Source organism: Bos grunniens, chromosome 3 (genome assembly GCF_055505025.1).
Source record: "Bos grunniens cultivar Pamir isolate PY7600 chromosome 3, Bosgru_T2T1.0, whole genome shotgun sequence".
In the NCBI taxonomy this organism is placed as follows: domain Eukaryota; kingdom Metazoa; phylum Chordata; class Mammalia; order Artiodactyla; family Bovidae; genus Bos; species Bos grunniens.
The window spans coordinates 26995713-27021838 of record NC_141167.1 but is presented as its reverse complement, the minus strand read 5'-3'; the positions used below and the strand labels follow the sequence as shown (position 1 = coordinate 27021838).

General features: G+C 43.3%; 1 protein-coding gene across 5 annotated transcripts in view; it reads left to right on the top strand.

Annotated features, from left to right (window-relative positions):
• RAB3B (RAB3B, member RAS oncogene family) overlaps positions 1-25904 on the top strand; it is a 71130-nt gene extending 45226 nt beyond the window's left edge. For 4 of the 5 annotated variants that reach the window (XM_086388190.1, XM_086388208.1, XM_086388216.1 and 1 more), the window contains 3 exons: positions 1549-1667; positions 4494-4618; positions 22356-25904. In XM_086388190.1, the coding sequence (XP_086244316.1) occupies positions 1549-1667; positions 4494-4618; positions 22356-22543 (432 nt within the window). In that variant the 3' untranslated portion in view covers positions 22544-25904. The remainder of the gene's footprint in view (positions 1-1548; positions 1668-4493; positions 4619-22355) is intronic. The other variant, XM_086388227.1, reaches the window with a different exon arrangement.
• The last annotated feature ends 222 nt before the right edge of the window (positions 25905-26126 follow it).

Sequence of the window (26126 nt, the reverse complement as noted above, 5' to 3'; positions counted from 1 at the left end):
TTTCCTGAGGGCAAGGGTGATGCTTGTTCCATTTCTGTATCACACAAATTATGATTCATAGCCAAGGTGACATACTGAAATAGGTGTAGGAATCAGACAGACAGACTTGTTTTGAATCCCGATTCTTACATTTGATGGACAATCTCTGTGAACCTCAGTTTTCTCAACTGTAAAGTGGGAGTAATAATATGTACCTTACAGGGTTTTTCTAAAGTTTGTGGATAATAGATGCAACATATGTACTAATATGGCATGTTATAATTCTTTTGTTCCCATTATTTGTTTTTAATATCATTACGGGTAGTGTTCAGTAAATGCCTGTGGATAAACGTTTCATTGACTGAGGTATAATGATATGTGCATCAGACTTGGAATCAGAATCCCTAGATTTAAGACATAGCTTTTTTTTTTTTAACCAGCTTTGTGTCCTTGGAAAGTCACTTACCCTCTCTGCAGTTTTGCATTCTCAACTATAAAATGTAAATACTGATCCTTACCTCTGAGAGACTTTTTATAAAATTTAAATGAGGTAATATATGAAGAAATCTTTTATATGTGCTCCAGGATCACACATCTGAAACTATAATGATACAGAAAAGACTGATTGGTCCCTGACACGAGGACTCTGTGGACATTGTGAAGCACCCCAGAGTATTCCATTAACGCTTTATTGTGGGGTTTGGCTTAGCTTGTTTGTGTTTGTCTTTGCAACTAGACTGTGAGCTGCTTGAGATAAAGAATTGTCTTAGTCATATATTTTTTTTAGTGAAAATGTTTGTTTCTCCTTGTATAAATAATACATGTTTAGCATTAGAGACAATAAAAATACCTGAAGAAAATGAAAATCCTGATAATTCTTATCTTTCTTACAGAGATAGTCACTATTAACCTTCTGATGTGTTTCTTTCCAGTTTTCTTCTCTGCAAATATCGTTATGAAACTGACATTACATTGCACATACAAGCATTGTTCCATCTTATATAAATAAACACATAACCATTCTAAAGTTGGATATATGTTAATGATAGTTTTACACTGTTTAAATAGAGTTGTAACCAAAATTTTTGTGCATAAATATTGTTAGTCTGATTTTCTATTTTTGTAAAAAAGTTTTTAGAAGGAAAAATTTCCAGGCCAAAGGGTACAAATATTTTTAATACTCTTGGGACTTCCAAATTGATTTCCAGAAAGACTGAACCAAGTTCCATTCCCAGAAACAAGGTGTAAGGTTGTACATCTTACTACATCCTTGTCTGTAACAGGAATTATAATTAAAAACAAAGAAAAATCTTTTAATATAATAATTATCTATTTACAGTTCTTTTGTGAAATGTTCTTTCCTCCTGCTCATTTTTCTACTGGGATTTTAATTATTTTCTTACTCATTTCTATGATGTTTCAAAAACCATTTTATTATAGTCACCAAATACAAGATAAATAATAGATGCTCCTTAAGTATACTTTGGATTATTAGTTAATTGTCCTAGGGACTTTTTAGAAACAAAAACAGACTTTCTGTGAGGCTGACTCCTTCCTTTTCCCACCTAGGACACAGCTGGGCAGGAGCGATACCGGACCATCACCACAGCCTATTACCGCGGAGCCATGGGCTTCATTCTGATGTATGACATCACCAATGAGGAATCTTTCAATGCTGTCCAAGACTGGTATGAGAGTCATTCATTCATCCATTCATCAGATTGTTCATGAAACTCTAGCATGTGCTAAGCCCTACACTATGTGTTAGGGAAAACCAGATGAATAAGACGTGGCTCCTGTCTTCACAACGTTCACAGATGAGCAGAGAGGATAGAACAGTGAGCAGGCACTGACAGTATCCTGGGACAGGTGCAGTGATGAGAGTGGTACCCGGGCCGTAGAAACCTAGCTTGGGGAGCTAGGGAATGTGTCCTGGAATTGCTGACATACATACTACAGTTTGAAGATGGACAAGAATTAGCCAGAGGGACAAATGGATAAGAATGTTGCAGAAAAAGAGTACAGATGTGCAAAGGCAAGAAGGTAGGTGAGAGGGTAAGAAGAACAGAGGTCATGAAGGATTTTATGTGCTGGGGTAGGGAATTTGGATTTTATTTGTAAGTGAGGACATTTGAACTGGGAAACAACAGGTTCAGATTAGTGTTTTAGGAAAAATCATTCTGGACAGAGTACTAAATTAATCCACATATTGTTTTCCTATAAAGTGTATCCCTTGGCTGGGGGGTGGGGGTCAAGTTCATAACAGTTCAATATACAATAGAATCTGACACAATTCCCTAGAGGTATAGCCTCTGAGCAACTTATATCAGGGGCCCCCAACCCTCCAGGCCACATCCCCATCTCTTGCCTTACTGCCTGAACTAAACCCCCCTAACCCCGATCCTGGAAAAACTGCCTCCATCAAACCAGTCTCTGGTGCCAAAAAGGTTGGAGACTGCTGATTTACTTCTTTCTCCCTGGAAAATTACTCACAAGGAGAAGGGAGCATGAAGAGAAGGAGAGGTGAAGAGGGAAGGCCAGGACTGGGTGTCCCTATTCAGTGGAGAGGATAAGAATGTGGAAGATGGAGAATCTGTGCCTGGTTCTTATCCACAGTCAGAGAGGCAGAGCAGGCTGGGCACAGCTCAGCAGTGCTGGCCAGTGCCAAGCTTGTCTTCTGCTCTTTTTTGCCCAACAGCTACCCTTTGAAGACTTCGCTTCTGCCAAGGAACAGTTGCCATGACTATGTGAGGCGCCATTGATTCCTTGGAGCCTTGAGCTGGGAGTGACCTTTCAGGCTGCCTACCCCCACTTCCCAGTTCTGAACAGCAGTCTAGGGTGCCACCCACATGCCTGTCACACATGTTCTCCTTCTCAGCCTCTTGGTCATCCCCTTCTTCCTCCTTTCTCCCTGTTTCCTTTTAACAACTCCTTTTCTCCACCTTCCTTTTTTTCTCCTTTCCTCCCTCTTTTTTCTCTTCCTCTCTCATTATACCTTTTTCCTTCTGTTTATTCCCCTTTCTTATTCTCTCCCTTCCCTCCAGTCATGACTTTTCCCTCCTCCTCCCTTCTACCTTCTCTCTATCTCCTTCCATCCTCACCTCCCATCATGAAGAGATTAGCTCTTTCTTTAAGTATCTCCACACTGCCCATTCCCTGCCAGCCTTGACCTCCTTCCCTTTCTCCATCAGTCCCTGTTCATCCTGCCTCAGGAACACAGTGACTTTAACACCTGGTGACGATTCCTCCAAGAATAACCTAAGTTGCTAATCTAGGAGCTGAGAGTGGATGGAGGTGGGAGGAGGGAGGAAGATGACAGAAGAGTGGCACAGAAGGCACAGGGAGTTGGCTTCAGGTCCCTGCCTTGAGGCTAAAGACTATCTGTCTTTTCCAAGCTCTGACCTTCAGTTTTGCCTCTGGGAAACTTGGTCCCAGCCTAGCACCCATCTGCCATCTAAACTTCAGTGCCCAGCACAGAACCTGGCTCTCTGTAGTTTCAGCACAAATGGTGGTTGAGTGAATTCCATCCATTGATGAAGTGGCTTTTCACCCTTAAAGAGAAGATGGGTAGTGAAATCAGCTTGAGGAGCAGGGTTGGTAGTTGGTCCAGTCTGCAGTTAAGGTTGAGTTAGATTGAATGTCAGTATCAGGATAGGATCAGAGTTTATTTAGATCTGCTTCAGGATTAACTATTTGCTGGCTTCTTCCTTCATCAGACATTCACTGACTTCTCTGTGCTCTATGCTCGGGGGGCTGGTACTACAAAGATGGGGCTTCCCTGGTGGCTCAGTGCAGAAGAATCCGCCTGCCATTGCAGGAGACATGGGTTTGATCCCGGGTCTGGGAAGATCCCACATGCTGTGGAGCAACAAAGCTCATGCTCCATACTGAACCTGTGCTCTAGAGCCCGGGAGCTACAACTACTGAGCCCATGTGCTGCAACTCCTGAAGCCTGCACTCTCTAGAGCCTGTGCTCTGCAACAAGAGAAGTCACGACAACGAGACGCCTGTGCAGGGGACTGAAGAGTAGCCCCCACTCGCTGCAACTAGAGACAAGCTGGCATAGCAACAAAGACCCAGTACAGCCAAGAATAAAAAATAAATACCTAAATAAAATTATATATACAAAAGAATAAACCTATCTCTGCCCTCAAGGAGAGACAGATAAATCCAGCCAAATGTAATAACAGATGCCACAGTAAAGGTGTAGGGAAACCAAAGAGGGGGTAACTGTTCCTACCTGTGAGGTGTTGAGGTGTTTGGGACTGCTTCCCAAAAAATGTATGCTCTATATAAAGGTCTGGTTTTATTTCCTCTATTTAAAAGTTTATTTCTCATTATAGAAATAATACATGCTCACTTTCAAAAACTTGTCGAGAAAAGGTTTTTTTATTGGCCTGAACATATGGCTTGTGGGATTGCAACCTTGTTGAAGGGGCTTCTGTGAGCTTCTTGGGGTCCTTTCTGGCCTAGGAGGGTGTCGGTAACACAGTCCTCTTCCTGTCTCTCTTTAGGGCTACTCAGATAAAGACCTACTCCTGGGACAATGCCCAGGTCATCCTGGTGGGGAACAAGTGTGATATGGAGGAAGAGAGGGTTGTTCCCACTGAGAAGGGCCGGCTCCTCGCAGAGCAGCTTGGTATGTGCATGACACATGTGGGTGCATGTGTGCACTGGAGTGGGGCAAATGGAGGGAATAAGTGTGTGTTTGTATTTGGGACATTAAGGATGTGCTGTGACCCTGAATTATGTGCATATGTGCTCTGTGTGTGTTGTTTCATATTTAGGGCATATACATGTGGGCTTCATGCTAATGAATTCTAGGTAATGCATTATTTATGATACATGTATATTTTGTTACACTGGATGTATAAATAAAATTTAAATATATGAAATCTTTTTTTTAAACCAGTTCCTTCCACAAAGTATTTGAGGTATCTTATAACATTGTCATAGTATATCAACCAAAAAATGAGACAATTGGAGCAAAGGGAAAGAAGGCAAGGGTAGGAGAACATAAGAGAAGGCCAGGGGTGAGATAACTATATTTTGTAAGTTTGGGGCATGTGCAAGAGCTGGACTGAAATAGTCACTTTGAGCTTCCTAGCAACCATTGCAAAGAGGGAAACATAATCAGTTACATGGTTCAGAGATGGTCTTTAAGATAAAAACAAACCCATTATTCCAGAGAAGCACTGCTCTCCACTGACAACTGTAGACTGAGTGTGTGTATGCTCAATTGTATCTGACTCTTTGTGATCCCATGGACCGTAGCCTGCCAGGCTCCTCTCTCCATGGAATTTTCCAGGCAAGAATACTGGAGTGGGTTGCCATTTCCTTCTCCAGGGGATCTTCCCAACCCAGGGATTGAACCACGTCTCTTGTGTCTCTTGCATTGGCAGGCAGATTCTTTACCACTGAACCACTTGGGAAGCCTGGCAACTGTAGAACAGACTCTATATGTTGAGTGTGATGATGTTCTTAATATTAAGCATCCTGTATAGCAACTACAACACTGTATATCGTAGGCTGTGTCTTACAGTTTCTGTCAGTGTAAACTGATGTTTTGTCACCAAAATACAATTCACAGCAAAGGTGACTGTATGAAGTCACGAGACAATGTAGATTAAACATGCTGCTCAATGATGCTCTTTTTGCAAGGTTAATGCACCTTGATCCTTGTGCTCCATTGACACCCAGGTGTCTCAGGTGTGTCTTAGTGGCCACACAGTGGGACACCTACCTACACCTGCTTAAAAGAGAAGCTTTTCTTTTCTTTTCCCTATTGGGGTTTAATATAGGATCACCTTAGATAAGTCTTCTTTTAGAAGAATACATGTACTGCTTAGCTTTTAGCCGTCTCCCTAAGTATTTCTCACAACCTCAGTGCTGTAAGTATTAAGGAGAAGGGAGTTTAAAGTTATATTCTCTGCCAGTTTTTGAAGTTCAGATATTTGGGCTGGTAGGTGGATAAATTGTGTAATATACAAGTGTGAATTTGTGTTGTATATATTTGTATTATGTATATTATGAGGACATGTATAGCGGAGCGTCGTATACTTCTTTCTTCCCTCTCCTATTCTCCAGTGTGGCCTGGAATAGAAATCAGCACACTGAAGGTGCTTAATAAATAGGGAGGGTGGGCCATTTGGCTCTTGATGGTTCTTACCCCATCACAGGTGTCCTCAGGGCCCATAGAATGTGTCTATACCCATTCCCATGGTTCACAGGACAGTAAGCACGTGGCGAAGCCCACACATGGGTGACCTCTGGCTATCTTATGCCTTCAGCCTGCTGTCTGTGAGATGCCCTGCACTTTCCCTGGACCAACATTGCCATTTCTGTTTGAAAGGCTCTTTTTTATCCCCCATCTCCCACTCTTATCTAGCTGTTGAACCCTCACTCAACTTTCAAAACACACCTCCCCCAGCTCTTTTCTTGGTTCCCCCACTTAGAGTACCCTATGCATGCAACAGTCACAGTACCCATCTCCCTTGGGTGCACTTGTTTCCTTATCTGTCTTGTTTATCTTTATACCCATAGTGCCTGGCATATGGTCTGGCAGTGAGTAAACACTGTAAAAATATATTTTGATTAAAATTTTATGGAGTCAAGTATTTGGCTACTTCATTTTACTTCATTCTAATTATGACTTTCTGAGCTCCTACTCCATGCCAAGTACTGTGCTGCAAAATAGGCTATGTTCCCTGGTCTGAGACAGAAACTGTGATAAGCCAGGTGATCAGTGCTGTGATAGAAGGATGCGCCAGGGGCTGTGGACACAGAGGAGGCATCTATTCAGTTTGGGTCAGAGAACGTGAAGCCCATGCTGAGTCTTTTTTTTAATTAATATTGATTTGAGTACAGTTTGCTTTACAATGTTGTGCTATTTTCTACTGTACAGCAAAATGAATCTGCCATACATACACATATTGTCTCCTCCCTTTTGAATTTCCTTCCCATTCAGGTCACCACAGTACATTACAAGGGAGTTCCTTGTGCTATACAGTATGTCCTCATTAGTTATCCATTTTATGTGTCGTATCAAGAGATAACTCATTGAAAAAGACCCTGATGCTGTGAAATAGTGAAGGCAAAAGGAGAAGAGGGCAGCAGATGGTTAGATGAATTTGAGCAAACTCCGGGAAATAGTGAAGAACGGGGAAGTGTGGCATGCTGCAGTCCATGAGGTCGAAAAGAGTCAGACACGACTTAGCGACTGAACAACATCAATAGTGTATATGTGTCAATCTTTATCTCCCAGTTCTTCCTACTACCTTCCCTTCCCCCTTGGTATCCATGCATTTGTTCTCTACTTCTATGTCTCTATGTCTGCTTTGAAAGTCTTTAAAATATTTTTTAAATTTATTTTATTTTTGGCTGCACTGGGTCTTTGTTGCTGTGCTTGGGCTTTCTCTAGTTGTGATGCTGAGCTTCTCATTGTGATGGCTTCTCTTGCTGCTGAGCATGGGCTCTAGGGTGCTTGGGCTCAGTAGCTGTGGTGCACAGGCTTAGTTGCCCTGCAGCACGTGGAATATTCCTGAAGCATGGATTGAATCCCTGTCCCCTGCATTGGCTAGTGGATTCTTAACCACTGGACCACCAGGGAAGTCCCTGATTTGCAAGGAAAACAGAGCTGGAGGAGTCAGGCTCCCTGACTCCAAATTAGGCCTTGGAGATAATTAGGAGCAGTCAAGTGAGGAAGAAAGGCAAGGACAATCCAGGCAGGGGGAATAACACTGGCAAAGGCGAGGAACAGCCCTGTGTATTTAGGGAACCAAAATTCATTGGGTTGTATGAGTCTAGATTAGCGCTTCCCCAATTAAGAGATTCATGTCACTGGGTGTTCAAGATGATTTTATGTATATATTTTGGTGTATATTAGGAAAAAATATAATTAGCATCTCAAGCCCTTTAAGGTTAAACAAGACTGTTTTTAAAAGGTGAGTTAATTTTATATTAGGAAAAAATATAGCCAGCATACCAAGTCATTATGACTAATGTTTTTAAAAGGTGAGTTCGTTAAACATTTATTAGGTATTTACCATGTGCCAGGCCCTATTCTAAGTGTTTTAAAGTAATGCTCATTTAATTTAAAAGTACCTAATTTAATTTAGGTACATTTCTTGTAGAGATGAGAAAACTGAGGCACAGAAAAGTTGAGTAACTTGTTTAAGATCACATAGCTAGTAACAGGTAGAGTCAGAATTCTGGCTCCAGAGCAGCACTTTTGACCACTTAACCTCACTATACAGCAAATATTATAATAATAGATAATATATATTGAGCCAGGCAGTCTATGAAATGCTTTGTGTTAATTATCTCTTTTAATTCTCAACATAACTCTTCAAGATAGGTCAAGTTCAGCATAGGTTCATGAAGTTCTTGCTTAAGATTATGCATTTCTGACCTGACTTAGCAGCAGCAGAGCCAATAAAGGGGCTTCCCCGGTGGTTCAGCAACAAAGAATTCGCCTGCAATGCAGGAGACGCCAGTTTGATCCCTGGGTCAGGAAGATCTTCTGGAGGAGGAAATGGCAACCCACTCCAGTATTCTTGCCTGGGAAATCCCATGGACAGCAGAACCTGGCAGGCTACAATCAGTCCATGGGGTCACAAAGAATCGGATACAACTTAAGTGATTTAGTGCACACGCGTGCACACATATATATACACACACACACAGAGCCAATAAAGATCTATCTAATTTATGTAGAAAGACAGAAGTGAGATTAATTCTTAGTACAGAGTTTAGGAAGACACTTAAAGAGGGCATTAATGAATTGGTTAGATTTGCGTAGGTCAAGGTAACCCATCTCAGTCCTACTGAACTTCCTGAGCTTTTCTCTACTGCTTACCAGAACTCAGCTATTTACATGTCTGTTTCACACTACACCTCAGCAGTAGTCGGGGTTACGTCTAATTGTTTTCATTATCCCAACCATCCAGCACAGGATACTCATTCACTCATACATTTATACATTGAAAAATACTTATTGAGCATATACTCTGAGACAGGTTGTATCTTGGCACTTAGGTGTGATTCTTACTATCATGGAACTAATGGGGAAAAGAGACATTAAACAAATAATCATACAAGTAAATATATAATTAAAAATTTGTAAATGGGTAAATTGTATGGTATGGAAATTATATCTCAATAATACTGTTTAAAACTGTGATATGTTCTGTATGACTTAGGACTCTCATTATGGCAAGTGATAAAATCTCAAATCAACCTAGCTTTAATTTTAAAAAAGAATGTATTAGCTTATGTAGCTGGGAAGTCCACTAGTCACAGGACTCAACTGGGTCTGTATTTCTCAACTTTGCACATCCCTTCAGCCTCTTTCTGTAGTCAGACTCTGAATGGGGAATAAGATAAATGATGGCAGCTCCAGATTTATATCCTCCAACTTCTGCAAAAGAGGATTCTTGCTCCCAACCACCATATATTAATCTCAGGGAAGACTATGATTGGACACCTGTGAGTCACATGCCTGTTTCAGTGGCTGGGGGAGGCAAGTATTATAACCTATAGTTCCACCACAGTTGTTTAAAGTAGCAGTTCCATAAAAGAAGGAATGGTGGACAGATAAAAGTAAGGTAGTGAAGTGAAAGTTGCTCAGTCGTGTCTGACTCTTTGCAACCCCGTAGACTGTATAGTCCTTGGAATTCTTCAGGCCAGAATACTGGAGTGGGTGGCCTTTCCCTTCTCCAGGGGATCTTCCCAATCCAGAGATCAAACCCAGGTCTCCCACACTGCAGGTGGATTCTTTACCAGCTGAGCCACAAGGGAAGCCCAAGAATACTGGAGTGGGTAGCCTATCCCTTCTCCAAGGGATCTTTCCTACCCAAGAATCAACCGGGGTCTCCTGCATTGCAGGCGGATTCTTTACCAACTGAGCTATGGGCTTCCACTAAAAGTAAGGTAAGTCCACCACAAGTGATATGAAGAAAGTTAAAAAGAGAGACCTAATTTTAGACTGGAGAGTCAAAGTCTTCTGAGAAAGTAACACTTAAGCTGAGAACAAAAGGATCAGAAAAATATTAGTTAGGCAAAGAGTTGGGGGGCTGGGAGATTGGGAGAGGAGTGTTCCACACCAAGACCAGCCCTAATGTGGTTTCAGTTCAGTCGCTCAGTCGTGTCCGACTCTTTGCGACCCCATGAATCGCAGCACGCCAGGCCTCCCTGTCCATCACCAACTCCCGGAGTTCACCCAGACTCACGTCCATCGAGTCAGTGATACCATCCAGCCATCTCATCCTCTGTCGTCCCCTTCTCCTCCTGCCCCCAATCCCTCCCAGCATCAGAGTCTTTTCCAATGAGTCAACTCTTCGCATGAGGTGGCCAAAGTACTGGAGTTTCAGCTTTAGCATCATTCCTTCCAAAGAAATCCCAGGGCTGATCTCCTTCAGAATGGACTGGTTGGATCTCCTTGCAGTCCAAGGGACTCTCAAGAGTCTTCTCCAACACCACAGTTCAAAAGCATCAATTCTTCAGCGCTCAGCCTTCTTCACAGTCCAACTCTCACATCCGTACATGACCACAGGAAATAGCCTTGACTAGACGAACCTTTGTTGGCGAAGTATTGTCTCTGCTTTTGAATATGCTATCTAGGTTGGTCATAACTTTCCTTCCAAGGAGTAAGCGTCTTTTAATTTTTATTTTTGACTGTGCTGGGTCTTCATTGCTGCACGTGAGCTTTCTCTAGTTGCAATGAGAAGGGGGTAAATAACCCTTTGTTGCTGTTTATGGGCTTCTAATTGCAGTGGCTTCTCTTACAGTGGAGCGCAGGCTCTAGAGAGCTGGCTCAGTAGTTGTGGAACATGGGCTTAGTTGCCCCAAGGCATGTGGGATCTTTCTGGGTTCGAACTAGTGTCCCCTGCATTGGCAGGTGGATTCTCTATTGATGGACCATAAGTCAGTTCAGTTCAGTCACTCAGTTGTGTCCAGCTCTTTGTGACCCCATGGAGTACAGCATGCCAGGCCTCCCTGTCCAGTTCCTGGAGTCTACTCAAACACATGTCCATCTCATCCTCTGTCGTCCATCCCCTTCTCCTCCCGCCTTCAATCTTTCCCAGCATCAGGGTCTTTTCAAATGAGTCAGTTCTTCGTATCAGGTGGTCAAAGTATTGGAGTTTCAGTTTCAGCATCAGTCCTTCCAATGAATATTCAGGACTGATTTCCTTTAGGATGGACTGGTTGGATCTCCTTGCTGTCCAAGAGACTCTCAAGAGTCTTCTCCAATAGCACAGTTCAAAAGCATCAATTCTTCACCGTTCAGCTTTCTTTATAGTCCAACTCTCACATCCATACATGACTACTGGAAAACCATAGCCTTGACTAGATGGACCTTTGTTGGCCAAGTAATGTCTCTGCTTTTGAATATGCTGTCTAGATTGGTCAAACTCTTCTTCCAAGGAGCAAGCATCTTTTAATTTCATGGCTGTAGTCATCATCTGCAATGATTTTGAAGCCCCCCCAAATAAAGTCTCTCACTGTTTCCATTGTTTCCCCCTCTATTTACCATGAAGTGATGGGACCAGATGCCGTGATCTTAGTTTTCTGAATGTTGAGTTTTAAGCCAACTTTTTCACTCTCTTCTTTCATGTTCATCAAGAGGCTTTTTAGTTCCTCTTCACTTTCTGCCATAAGGGTGGTGTCATCTGCATATCTGAGGTTATTGAGATTTCTCCCTGCAATCTTGATTCCAGCTTGTGTTTCTTCCAGTCCAGCGTTTCTCATGATGTACTCTGCATATAAGTTAAATAAGCAGGGTGACAATATACAGCCTTGACGAACTCCTTTTCCTATCTGGAACCAGTCTGTTGTTCCATGTCCAGTTCTAACTGTCGCTTCCTGACCTGCATACAGATTTCTCAGGAGGCAGGTCAGGTGGTCTGGTATTTCCATCTCTTTCAGAATTTTCGAGAGTTTGTTGTGACCCACACAGTCAACAGCTTTGGCATAGTCAATAAAGCAGAAATAGATGTTTTTCTGGAACTCTCTTGCTTTTTTTAATGATCCAGCGGATGTAGGCAATTCGATCTCTGATTCCTCTGCCTTTTTTAAAACCAGCTTGAACATCTGGAAGTTCACAGTTCACATACTGTTGAAGCCTGGCTTGGAGAATTTTGAGCATTACTTTGCTAGCATGTAAGATGAGTGCAATTGTGTGGTAGTTTGAGCATTCTATGGCATTGCCTTTCTTTGGGATTGGAATGAAAACTGACCTTTTCCAGTCCTGTGGCCACTGCTGAGTTTTCCAAATTTGCTGGCATATTGAGTGCAGCACTTTCACAGCATCATCTTTTAGGATTTGAAATAGCTCAACTGGAATTCCATTGCCTCCACTAGCTTTGTTCGTAGTGATGCTTCCTAAGGCCCACTTGACTTCACATTCCAGGTTATCTGGCTCTAGGTGAGATCACACCATTGGGATTATCTGGGTCATGAAGATCTTTTTTGTACAGTTCTTCTGTGTATTCTTGCCACCTTTTCTTAATATCTTCTGCTTCTGTTAGGTCCATACCATTTCTGTCCTTTATTGAGCCCATTTGCATGAAATGTTCCCTTGGTATCTCTAATTTTCTTGAAGAGATCTCCAGTCTTTCTCATTCTATTGTTTTCCTCTATTTCTTTGCACTGATCACTGAGGAAGGCTTTCTTATATCTCCTTGCTGTTCTTTGGAACTCTGCCTTCAAATGGGTATATCTTTCCTTTTCTCCTTTGCTTTTCACTTCTCTCCTTTTCACAGCTATTTGTAAGGCTTCCTCAGACAGCCATTTTGCTTTTTTGCATTTCTTTTCCATGGGGATGGTCTTGCACCCTGTCTCCTGTACAGTGTCACGAACCTCTGTCCATAGTTCATCATGCACTCTGTCTATCAGATCTAGTCCCTTAAATCTGTTCTCATTTCCACTGTATAATTGTAAGGGATTTGATTTAGGTTATACCTGAATGGTCTAGTGGTTTTCCCTACCTTCTTCAATTTAAGTCTGAATTTGGCAATAAGGAGTTCATGATCTGAGCCACAGTCAGCTCCTGGTCTTGGTTTTGCTGACTGTATAAAGCTTCTCCATCTTTGGCTGCAAAGAATATAATGAATCTGATTTCAGTGTTGACCATCTGGTGATGTCCATGTGTAGAGTCTTCTCTTGTTTCATAGAGTTAGGAGCAGTTAAAGTAAAAACCTAGGAATGTTCAGGCCTGCCCACTGTTTTTTTTTTTATCTTTTTTGTTCTCAGGAAAGGCAAATGAAAAACCCATTCTTCTTTTTTTCTTTTTCACTGCAACATCTGTTCAAAATGTGGTTTTGAAACATACGTATAAATGCTCACTGTAGTGAAGCATGGAGGGAAAAGTACTAGCCTACGTGTTTGGAGACTGAGGGTTTTATCCTGCTTCTGCCACTAGTTTACTGTGTGACCTTGAGCATCTTATTTCCTGTTTCTGGATCTCAGTTTGCCCTTTTGAAAAACAGTGGATTTGGATTAACTGAGTGGAAAGATCTGTTCAGCTCTATCCCTCTGATTCCATGATTTCAATTCACACAATTCCTGACTCATCACTCAGTGCCCACAGACCCTTGTACATGGCCCCTTTTTGGAGGAAATATTGATATGTATTAAATTTGAGTGATAGATGCATCAGGGTGTATTATGTTATTTTGTCTACCTTTATATTATATGCATCAAGATGGCCTCTTTCAGTTTTAGGTGCTCAATAAATGTTTTTTGGATTGGGATGAACTGAAACCTTGCATCACTCAGCCTGGTTGCAGAGAAAGACCTACTTGATACTGAGAACAACTAACTTTGGTGTAATGACTTGTGATTCACAATGTGTTTTCACAGCAAGTCTCTTGTGACTCTTACCCTCACCCCTAGCCTGGGAGGCAGCATTGTATTCAACTCCATTACACTAAAGAAGCTGACCACTTATGTTTTCTTGCACACAATGAGCTGTGCCACACCTCCATGTCTTTTTTTTTATTTTAACTTGAAGATTATGTAACTTTTCTAAGCCATACAGGTCATAGGTGGCAGGTCCAATACTCAAAACTTAGCCTTCAGAGTCAAAATCCTAATGCTCCCATTGTATCATCACCCAGTGGTGTTTTTGCAAAAGCCTGACATAGTTTCTCTTGGTATTTCCACCCTCAGTCATAATGTTGGTGAGAATTCTTTAGATTACGACAACATAATGGTATGTGGTAACAACCCAAGTCAGGAGCTTAGATAATAAAAGTTGATTTCCCACTCACATTATATGCCAGTTGCAAGTCAGCTGCAACTCTGTCCATGTCATGCAACTCTGAGATCCAATCTGGGAGGCCCACGCCACACAAAGACATTCAAAGCTTCCACTGGCACTCAGAATACCCACATTCATTGTCCAAAGCAAGTTACATGATGAAATCTGATGTTGATGGATGAAGGAAATACATTCCTCCCACAAGGAGGCACTGCAAGCTGCTTGGCAGTGGGTGGGAAAATAAAATCTTCTATAGGGAGGACATTGAACAGTCTGCCACCATCGCTGAACATATGATGGACCCTGGTGACATAGAGGTGGATAGGTTTCCTGCCCTCAAGGTGCTCATTGATCAGGGAAACCAAATAGTAGAGAGATACACTCAACATCCTGTGCCAGTCCTTAGCTTGATTGCTGTCGTTCCTCACCCTTCTTCTCTGTCTCTCTCTCTTGAAACTGCCCAAAGGCTGTGTTTTCCAGGCTCCTTTGATAGTGGCTTCTGGCTTGGTTTAGCCAAGGAGAGACACAGGCAAGTAATTGGCATGTTGAAAAGGGGAAAAACCTACATGTGTGTCTCCCGTACCCTTTGCCTGGCTCCTCCAGGAGGGGCTGCTCTTCTTCTCCGACTCCTGCTCCCATGGTTTTAACTTCCTTTGGTCCCATTAATAGATCCCTCCCCTCAACCCCGCCCCAACTGTTGATAATATCTGGGTTTCTTCACTATTCTGTTTGGCCTCTTAGTTCTTCTGTCATCCATATAACCATTTCCCTCTGTTTAAATGTTGAAAATAGTTCATATTTTCCTGAGGGAATCTGACTGAAACAATCATGTCAGGTGCCATGGGGGTCTAGGGGAAAAATACATTGTATGTCCTGAGTTCCCAGTGGTGGAGATGGGGTGGGAAGAGAAAGGAAAGGCAATTTGGAATCAGGGATTCCACACATGAGTAATAAAGAGGATCAGGAGTAAGAGCTAGAAAGTAGTAGCATGAGTAACAGCACCAAATAAGAAAGTGTTGTTTCTGGAGCATGGTGTGAGTCAGGGAGATGAGGCTGAGGAAGTGGGCAGAGGCTGAGCCATGCAGAATCTTGGGTGTTAACCTAATAAGGTGAAGGGTGGATACTGGATTAATTAGACCTCTCTGAGCTCTAGTAACACAAATCTAGACAAACCTAAACAGTGTATAGAAAAGCAAAGACATCACTTTGCCAACAAATGTCTGTATAGTCAAAGCTATGGCCTTTCCAATAGTCACGTACGGATGTGAGAGTTGGACTGAACGCTGAGGAATTGATGTTTTCGAATTGTGGTTCTTGACAAGACTCTTCAAAGTCCTTTGGACACCAAGGAGATCAAGTCAGTCAATCCTAAAGGAAATCAACCCTGAATACTCTTTGGAAGGACTGATGCTGAAGCTGAAGCTCCAGTACTTTGGCCACCTGATGCGAAGAACTGACTCATTGGAAAAGACCCTGATGCTGGGAAGGATTGAAGGCAAAAGGAGGAGAAGGCGGCAGAGGATGAGATGTTTGCATAGCATCACCAATTCAATGGACATGAACTAGGGCAAACTCTGGGACATGGTGAGAGAAGGAGACCTGGCATGCTGCAGTCCAGTTCAGATCAGTCGCTCAGTCGTGTCTGATTCTTTGCGACCCCATGAATTGCAGCAGGCCTCCCTGTCCATCACCTACTCCTGGAGTTCACTCAAACTCATGTCCATCGAGTCGGTGATGCCATCCAGCCATCTCATCCTCTGTTGTCCCCTTGTCCTCCTGCCCCCAATCCCTTCCAGCAACAGAGTCTTTTCCAATGAGTCAACTCTTCACATGAGGTGGCCAAGGTACTGGAGTTTCAGCTTTAGCATCAGTCCTTCCAAAGAACACCCAGGACTGATCTCCTTTAGAATGGACTGGTTGGATCTCCTTGCAGTCCAAGGGACTCTCAAGAGTCTTCTCCAACACCACAGTTCAAAAGCATCAATTCTTCGGCGCTCAGCTTTCTTCACAGTCCAACTCTCACATCCATACATGACCACTGGAAAAACCATAGCCTTGACTAGACGGACCTTTGTTGGCAAAGTAATGTCTCTGCTTTTGAATATGCCATCTAGGTTGATCATAACTTTCCTTCCAAGGAGTAAGTGTCTTTTAATTTCATGGGTGCAATCACCATCTGCAGTGATTTTGGAGCCCCCCAAAATAAAGTCTGACACTGTTTCCACTGTTTCCCCATCTATTTCCCATGAAGCGATGGGACCAGATGCCATGATCTTAGTTTTCTGAATGTTGAGCTTTAAGCCAACTTTTTCACTCTCCTCTTTCCCTTTCATCAAGAGGCTTTTTAGTTCCTCTTCACTTTCTGCCATAAGGGTGGTGTCATCTGCATATCTGAGGTTATTGAGATTTCTCCCAGCAATCTTGATTCCAGCTTGTGCTTCTTCCAGCCCAGCGTTTCTCATGATGTACTCTGCATATAAGTTAAATAAGCAGGGTGACAATATACAGCCTTGATGTACTCCTTTTCCTATTTGGAACCAGTCTGTTGTTCCATGTCCAGTTCTAACTGTTGCTTCCTGACCTGCCTGCAGTCCATGGGGTCACAAAGATTTGGACATGACTTAGCACACAAATCTAATTCAAAATAGCTCAAGTTATAAGGACAGTGACACAGCATAAGCAAAACGGAAGATAATTTTGTTGGAAATGAGATGGTTAAGAAATTAACAGCCAGGGTATTGGGGTGGATTGTGCACCTGAAAGCCTACGTTCGTGACAGTGAGTACATGCCTGGGTGGAAAGGAAGACGACGAGTCATTTGCCAAAGTCATCAGTGACTAGAGGGGCTTGAGTTGCAGATTAATATAATACAAGATGGAGATGAGGAGGTACCAGAGCCGGCTAGAGAAGGGATTTGAATGTAAAAGTAGGGGAGAAATGTTCTGCGGCAGTGTCACGATGAGGAGAGGTGAGTTTAGTTTATTGTGAGTTTCTGAAAAGAATTCTGAGGTCACATTCAGAAGCAGGCAATGTGGCCAGAGTCAGTGGAGCTTGTGGGGCTATGACAGATGCCTTTGGACAGGATGGATAAACAGGAGCATTTTGGGGGTGGGAATTTTCTAAGACTCAGTTAAGAATTGGGCCCTGTTAAAGGCAGCAGAAATTCCATTGTTCTGAAGCCAATTAGAGGGAGGAAAGGACTGGGGGCTAGTCTGATTAATTGGTTGTCATCTTCCTGAGCTCTGCAGATTCTCAGCTCCTGAGACTCCTCACTAATGAACCTGAGGAAAAGGTTACCATCTTGGCCTACTAATGAAGAGCCTTCCAGTAGTCTGACAGTAATTGGTTGGAGGTGCATTTGAGGTTGTTCTGATAGCAAAAGAGACCCACGAGCTGGCTAGGGTGATGTGCCGCTTACTTGAATCAGAGGTCTCCTACCTTGGGCACCTTTGAGAGGACAGTGATGACAGCTCTTTGGCATGACATACATACTCTCTGTGTTTGGTTGCTTACGGCCTCTTATCTCACCAATTTGAGCTTTCTGCTCTAATGATAAACTGCTCTGGGCATTCTGGGATAATAAAGGCTGTTTTCTGCCCCCTTATATGTGTTTATGCTGTTTCCTGGGCCTAGTGTTCTATATGTGTGTGTGTGCTCACACTTACACTCATACTATGTGTCTTTTTTTTTTTTTTTTTAAGATTTATTTCTTTATTTTTGGCTGTGCTGGGTCTTCATTGCTGAACTGGGTCTGCTCTTCATTGTGGTGCGTGGCTTCTCATTGCCGTGGCTTCTCTTTTTGCAGAGCACAGGCTCTAGAACGCTGGCTCAGTAGTTGTGGCCCATGGGCTTAGCTGCTCTGAAGCATGTGGAATCTTCCCAGACCAGGGATGGAACCCATGTCCCCTGCATTGGCAGGAGGATTATTAACCATTGGACCACCAGGGAAGCACCCCCCCACCCCGCTACCACCACATAGCTTTATGTAGCTGATATATGCTTAGGAATCAGCTTTTCCAAGAAGCTTTCCTTGGGCCCCAGGCTTAGATAGGTGCCTCCTGTGCTCCTGACAGTGCCCTCACTACCTGCCTTTCCAACACTGTCTATATGTCTATCTTCCACACTAGACTAGGAGCTCCTCAACAGTGGGAACTGCATTTGATTCACATCAGTGTCCCCAGTGCCCAGCACAGGATTTGTCCTGTTTGTTGAGATGAGTTCTCATGACCTTCACCATCCACAGCCCCCTAGCCACACCCTCCATGCTCATTCCTGTCCCCTTCATCCATCTGTCCATTCATTCAGTTAACACTTAGCAAGCCCGTACTCCTCTGGCTAGTGCTGGAGCTCGGATAAATGACGTGATCCCTGCTTGGGGAGCTCCTTGTCAGATGGACTTCCACTGTGCAGGGTAAGTTGTGCTGTGGCAGAAGAAGCACAGAGGATGAAGAAGCCATATCCAAGCTAAGGCTTAAAGCATAAGTTCATTAGCATAAGTTCAAAGCATAAGTTTTGTTCGGTTCTGACCTTTAAGTCTCCCCTCTCTCTTAACTTTTGGAACCTTATTCCCCATCTCCTCCCCTTCTGTTCTCTCCCTCAGATGCATTCCTGCACAACCTCTAGTTTGCTCTACCTGGGTTATAATGTGTTTGTCACTGTCCCAACCGAGAGTGAGACAAAGGGGGATAAGCAACAAGAGCCCTGGCTTATGCTCCGTCCCTGAGCCTCAGTTTTCCTATCTGTAAATTACAAATGATAACCCTTGCCTTGCCCCACTTCCATCACAAAGTTTTTTAAAATTTGTATTTGTGAATCATTAAGGACTATGCACACGTGAGGGACTGATACTCTGATTAGTGTGTCTTTTCTCCATAATTAGATTTGGTCTTCTTTTGTCCCTGGCACTCAGTGCAAGATATGGCACAAAGTCAACGTTCAGTAAAGACCTGGTTTGTCGATCAGCCCTAAATGATGAAGAAAAAAGAGGCTTTCCTCCAAAGGCCCTGGTGAATGATGGAGGGGCAGGGAAGCTAGGACTCAGATGGGCTAGGAAGATAAGAGAAAGGGAATTGCCATGGATTTCACATGCCAATCACTTCACATCCTTTTGTGCATTTAAACCTTATTCCCACTCTATGAGGCAGGTCATATTTACCTATTCCACAGATGAAGAAACAGAGGCTGGGAGAAATTAGGCAACTTGCCTGAGGTCACACAGCTGGTGGCTGACAGAGACTGTTCAAACCCAGGCTTTCTGACTCCTGGCTTTCTTACCCACTGCCCTCTTGTGCAGTGAGCATGTCCTCCCCTTGGTGCCAATTCCTCAGAAGGGATCAGTGCCCCTGGCCTTGACCTGTGTCCCCATCTTCATCCACATTGATGATTTAAGCCTATTTACTTCTTTACCTATTTCCCCCTTTCCTAGGCAAGCAACATACACTGCCTGCTTCCCTAAACAGTATCACTTGTAACAAACCAGTCAAAGGCCAGAAAGTCAATTTTTATGATATCCATTAAGGACAGGCTACATGCTGAAGAGTCTCTAAAGCCGGCTGAGTTTCAACAGCCTGTGGATAACAAGCCAGCGGCCACTTCCTTCTTTGTCTCGTCCACAATTAGCAGGAACTTCTACAGCTTGCCTTTCTCAGGTCGGGAAGTGGGCCCCAGAAGAGGCTGTCCACCAGAGGTGAGCTAGTGTAATTGTGAGTGCCTTCAGGCTGGATGGCCTGGGCAAGAGGACCCCTGTTTGTGCCTGGGGGCTTCAGCCCTCTCTGTGGACAATGAGATATTAGGGAGAAAGAGGGAGGAGGAAAAAGACCCCCCTCCTGTGTGTATGAGAAGATGATAAGAGGGAGAAAGCGGTGAAGTGGAGGTAAAAGGAGCAGATGAAAGAAGAGCAGAAAGAAGCTGTCATTGTAACAAGCAACTTTGTACAGCAATTTATCCATCGTCTGGCTTCATCCTCCCAACTGCTCTCAGCAGGAAGATGCTGTGATTATTCCTATTTGACAAATGAGGAGTCTGAGGCTCAGAGAGGTTAAGTGATTCAGAAAGATAAAGTGACTTGCCCAGATTTAGATACTGTGGTAGTCAGATAAAAGCAAAGGAGGCCAAAGAGACTTGTAAAGTAAGAAAAAGATATGAGCAGAAAAAAAGAAAAAAGGAAAGTGAAAGGGAGAAAGATGAAGAAATGAGGAGAGGCAGGGCTGTGTATGGACATGGAAGCCAGCCAAACCCAGATCTAAACCCAATTTCCACTAACACAGTCACGTGACCTTGTGTGAGTTATGTAATCTCTTGGAGCCTTCATCTTTCTTTTATAAATTGGAGATGATTATATTTATCTCACAGGCTATTATGAGGATTAAGACAATATTTGTAAAGCTCCTAGCATAGCATCTGGCATACAGTAGGTACTCAACAAATATTAAGGATCCCAAGGAATATGAGGAACAGAAGAGAAAAAAGCTAAAATGGGTAAAAGCAAAGAGGGAAGTTTTTGAGGAGAAATAATAGATGGACTTGGAAGGAAGGGAAAGAGGAAGGTGGATGGACAAAAGAGGAGGAAATAGGCTGGTGCAGGGACGAAACAGAGAAAACAGGTTCATGCGTCTAAGGACTGCCACCAACCTGGCTAAGACTCCTCAGTTGGGAAGGAGTTGGGAAGGACTCCTCAGTTGGCCGCTTTATCTGAATCAGGAGGACCTTTCTCTTGTCTCCTGGGACAACCAGGTTCTGTGCATTGTCACAGGAAGTATCTTTAAGGGTCTTAAGGTGCAAAACACATAAGAAAGTCTCACGCTTCAGATGCAGTTTTTCCTGGGCCATTTGTAAGGATCTTGTGAGGCAGGAGAGATCCAGAGTAATTCCTGGGAATTCAGGGAAGAGAAAGCCCTCAGAGGGGAGATAAGCCAGTGTGTCTGTGGGTAGAAAGAGCAAATGAAGCTTTACTTATTTGGTGAAGATCTTGGGGTGCCTCCCAGAGTCTAGACTAGAGCTGGCCAGGCTGGGGTAAGCGGGGGACCAGGGGAAAGAGGAACAAAAGCACTGGTCAAAAAAGGACAAGCTTAGGCTTCTTATACTGATGACCTTGGGCAGGTCAGCTTTTTTCTTGGAGCCACAGAGTGAGTGTTAGTGAAATGGAGAAGGTCTGCCTGGACACTCCATCCCCCAGGGGTGACATGAGGATCAAATGAAGTAAGACATTCAATCAATGCTTTGGAAACGGAAGTGTTGTATATACATAGTCACATAGTAACTCTCAAAAAACATCTAATTATTACTCTCACGCTGTCTCACCCCATCAGGTACAGAAGTGTACACTTTACCTGCATTCTCTTGTTTAATCCTTGAAATAAATCTATGAGATAGGTAAGATTATCCCAATTTACAAACCAGGGAATTGATTCATAAAGAAAATAATGACTTGCTGGGGATTACACAGCTGGTCCATGATAGAACCAGGATCAATCTGGCTCAGGATCCTGGGTCACTGAACCATCTCCTTCAAGAAGAAACCTCCTTGAAGCAGCAAGCCCTCCTTGCTTCAAAGCCTGAGCACTGGCTATATTAATACAGAGTGTTCTATCAAGGGGGCATGAAAGGGAAGGGAAAAATCCTTACTACTATCTCTCTTCTATTTTTAAAAATTTTATATAGTTGCTTTACAACTATATAGTATACTATAAAGTATAGTTGCTTTACAATAATGTGTTAGTGTACACTGTACAGCAAAGTGAATCAGCTGTACCTATACATGTACAGCTTCCCTGTGGCTCAGACAGTAAAGAATCTGCCTGCAATGCAGGAGACCCAGGTTCAATCCCTGGGTCGGGAAGATCCCCTGGAGAAGAGAATGGCTACCCATTCCAGTAATCTTTCCTGGAGAATCTCAGGGATGGAAAAGCCCAGCGGGCTATAGTCCATGGGGTTGCAAAGAGTCAGACATGACTGAGTGACTAACACACACATACATGTAGCTCCTTTTTTGGATTTCCTTCCCATTTAGATCACCACAGAGCATTCAGTAGAGTTCTCTGTGCTATTCAGTAGCTATTCATTAGTTATCTATTTTATACATAATATATGTCAATCCCAATCTCTCTTCTATCTTCAGGGTTTGACTTCTTTGAAGCCAGTGCCAAGGAGAACATCAGCGTGAGGCAGGCCTTCGAGCGCCTGGTGGATGCCATTTGCGACAAGATGTCTGATACGCTGGACACAGACCCCTCCTTGCTGGGCACCTCCAAGAACACCCGTCTCTCAGACACCCCACCTCTGCTGCAGCAGAACTGCTCGTGCTAGGCAAGGCCCACCATCCCGATCTCCCTTCATTGTGGCCCTACTCCCACTCTGCTTCCCTGTTACACTCTGTCCACCCCAAGCTGAGCTGCTGCTGTTTCTTGCCTGCAGTGGAGGTGGAAGCATGACCCTGGGGTTCTCTACAGGTGGCCCCACTCACATACACTCAGCACTAGACTAACTAGGTCACAATGTGGGTGGAGATTCATTTTACAAAAGTTGACTCCACTTTACGAAGGTGATTCACTACAGGGACTTGGAAAAGCAAGTCTCTTCTCTGCCTTTAAAATAAGATTCCCTCCCTTGACCAAAATTTGACACACCCATGCACACTTTTCAGGGCCTGGCTAACTGTGTAAAGTGAGACACACCTGCATAGCTAATCTTTTGCGGAAAAAAAAGAAAAAAAACCCCTCTCCTTACACAGCCAGCTTGTTTCATATCAGGCTCCCTGTGGGGCTTCCTCTCACCACTAGATAAGCCTTGTTTCTCAAAGCCCTCGTCTGTTACCACGGATGCCCAGAGGGCTTGGGCAGTTGCTGTGGTGACAAGCCAGAGCTAATCTCCAGAGAGCTCAGCCTCTCTAAATGATGCTGAAAGAGCAAAGGCTGAGTCAGGAAACACACTTAAAAGAAAAAGATTATCCCCTGCAAAATGTCAAAGGTTCCCGCTATATAGAAGAGCAAATGCATGTGCTCGAGGAAGACAAAAAGACAAACACAGGCAAAATCAAGAAATAGGTCACAAATGTCTGATTTTGCTGCTTTCCAGTGGGTTCTTCACTGTGGGAACTCCATGACATTGGTCATTGGTTCTTAGGTTCCCAGAATCTAAAAAATTTACAGTTGGTGGGATCTCAAATTTTACCAAGTCTCACTAGTCAATTCCAATCTTCATATATCTGACAAGTGGCTGTCAAGCCTCACAGCCAAATCTCTTCTAAAGCATACTTCCTAGGGAGGGATGGGAGCTCAGTTTCCACACCTTTCGGTAGCTCTCATAATCAGAAAGTTTTCCTTGCTTTAAGCTGAAATCTGCCTCCTAGAAATTCTTCTTCCTCTTCCCACCCCATCTGTGGTATCTCTGTTGTCAGAGACTTCAGTCTCTGCTCCCCCTGCCACGTGACCCACTTAGGTGATTTGAGAGCAGATACCATGACCCCTGGAATCTGCCCTTTCTCCAAGTCAATAGTTCTCATCCCATCTGCTATTCTTCTTAGGGTTCTCTCCCCATCCTGCCCTTTCCTCCAACCCGTCTTTCTATCACTCTTGAGTACTCTGGCTGAGAAATCTGATTCAAAGCAGAATAAATCTAAGTGGGCACAAACCTGAAAAAAAATTGGGAAAAGTGAACTCAGAGGTCCCTCATTCTCCTGAGAGTGAAACTTTGGTTTCTACCCAAGAGCTAATGTGAAACTACTACTTCATTAAACACCTGAAGAAAACAAAACCAGAAGAGCCCTCTGGTACTGGAAACGAACCTAATGCATTAGCTCATGCTTCTAGCTTGTCTGGACACAAGGCACACGTTTGGTTTGTTACTCCAACAATGACATGGAGCTAGCAATGATTCCTGAAAATCTTTCATCCAGCCCTGGCCTTAATCCCTGGTTTCCTTCTGTACTAACACGCTGCTTCAGAAGTCAGTGGAGGAGGCGGGAGAGTCTCTCCCAGATTTTCTCTCCATTCTGAACACAGCTTATTGTCCTAGGAAAGTGCATTAAATAACCCTTCAGGGTCAGCTCTGTGGAGAGGTTGCCTTCTGTGATTCAGTACAGAGGATAGTGTTTTGAACTTGGAATCAGGGGACTCAGGCTCTGCCCTGAAATCAGGAGACTTAAAAACTCTGTCCTGAGATTCTGGACCAGTTCCTCCCCATCAGTGAGTCTTGATTTCCCACTTATAAAATGAGGGAAGCCATCTGGGAAATCTTTTCAGTCTCTTCTGGCACTAATAACTCTGAGAGCCTAATTTTCACCTTCAATATTTCAGTTGATCTGCAAAATAAACCCAAGAGATAAGGATTATCACCCCAATATCACTGTAGCCAACACTGATATAAGTAAGCAAGTGATGCTTACTCAATACGAGGTGTTGCTCCAAGCACTGAATGTGTATTAACTCATTTATCTTTCCGACATCTTTGTGAGGGAGGCACTATAATCCATCTCGTTTAAAAACAAATTAAGGAACAGATAGGTTCTTTAGCTTGTCTAAGGTCACCTAATGAGTAAATGGTAGAGCTGGGGTTCAAACCCAGAAAGTAGGCTCCAAAGTCTGTGCTCCTCACCACATTCTATAGTACATTTTTATAGATGAACTGTGATCAGAAGAAGTTAAGAGACTTGGCCAAGATCATACAACTAGCAAGTGTTAGAGCCACAGTAGAATTCAGCCCCGAGGCCATCAGATTCCAAATCCACTGAAGAAAAGACATATCTCTAATTTGTTAATAAATTGTTCAACTACTCAGACTAATCTGAGGTGACAGCTGTCTAACACTTCTGGAAAGGAGTCTCTGAGGAAGCCCAGGTCCCATGGGCCTGAGCAAAAACTGCTCAGTGTTTCTGAGGCTTAGGCGCTGGCATTCCTTGTATCTGCCTCTGTCAGGAAATTTTTATCAAGCTCTGAAGCAGTGCAATGAGTAGCCTGCCTGCGTCAGCAGTGGGTCATTTTGGGAGGTGTAACTTGATACAATTCTCTGACCAAGGAAGAATGTGGTCCCTTCCCAGGGCAGTGTTTCTGGATGAGCTTTTTACACTGTAAATTCCTATACAGGTCAGGAATAATTATTATTTTTCTGGGCAGTCACACCTTTCTACCCCGGTCAGACCAAGCTCCTCATGACCCCTGGGTATGTTAGTACGTGTATCCAATAATCCTTTCTCTCCTACTGAGTATCCAGGCAAAAATTGAATTTTTCACCTAAAGATTGTCAAAATCCTGAAAACTCAGGAGCCAATTCAAGGGAACAAGTGTCTTCACAATAGACAGAATCAACAGTTAAATGTAATAATGGCAAACTTCTACCAGGCAACAGACAGATCTGCTTGTTAGATGGCAATTCCTCAACCCTGCTCTGTGACCTCGTTTCTGCAGAATGAAGGCAGCAGCTTCCAGCTGATTGTGGTGAATGTTCATCAATCATGGTAATAGTGCAATTAGGTTCAAGCTGCATAATATGTGTTATGGCAACTTGTCCCCAGTTTTCATTTCGCTTAACATTCCAAATAAAAGGAGATTTAAAAAAACCTCTTGACCTCTAAAAATGCAAAAGTAGGCCCAAAGTGCAATACCGTATCGTAGCTATTTACAGGATCTGGTTTAAATGCATGTGTATCTGTAAATACAAAGTGATTGGTGACAATACTGTCTTCTCAGTCTGTAGCATTATTAACTTCTAGGCGCAGTAATGCAGTAGATTGTACCAAATGGTCACAGACTCATTAAATATTGTATTTGGAAGGGAGCTTAGAGGAAATGTCTAGGCTCCTCTTGCTACAAAAAGGAAGGGGAGGCCCAGGGAGGGGGAGGAAATTTCCTAAGGTCACTCTCAGTGGATTGTGATGGAGCCAGGACTAGGTCTT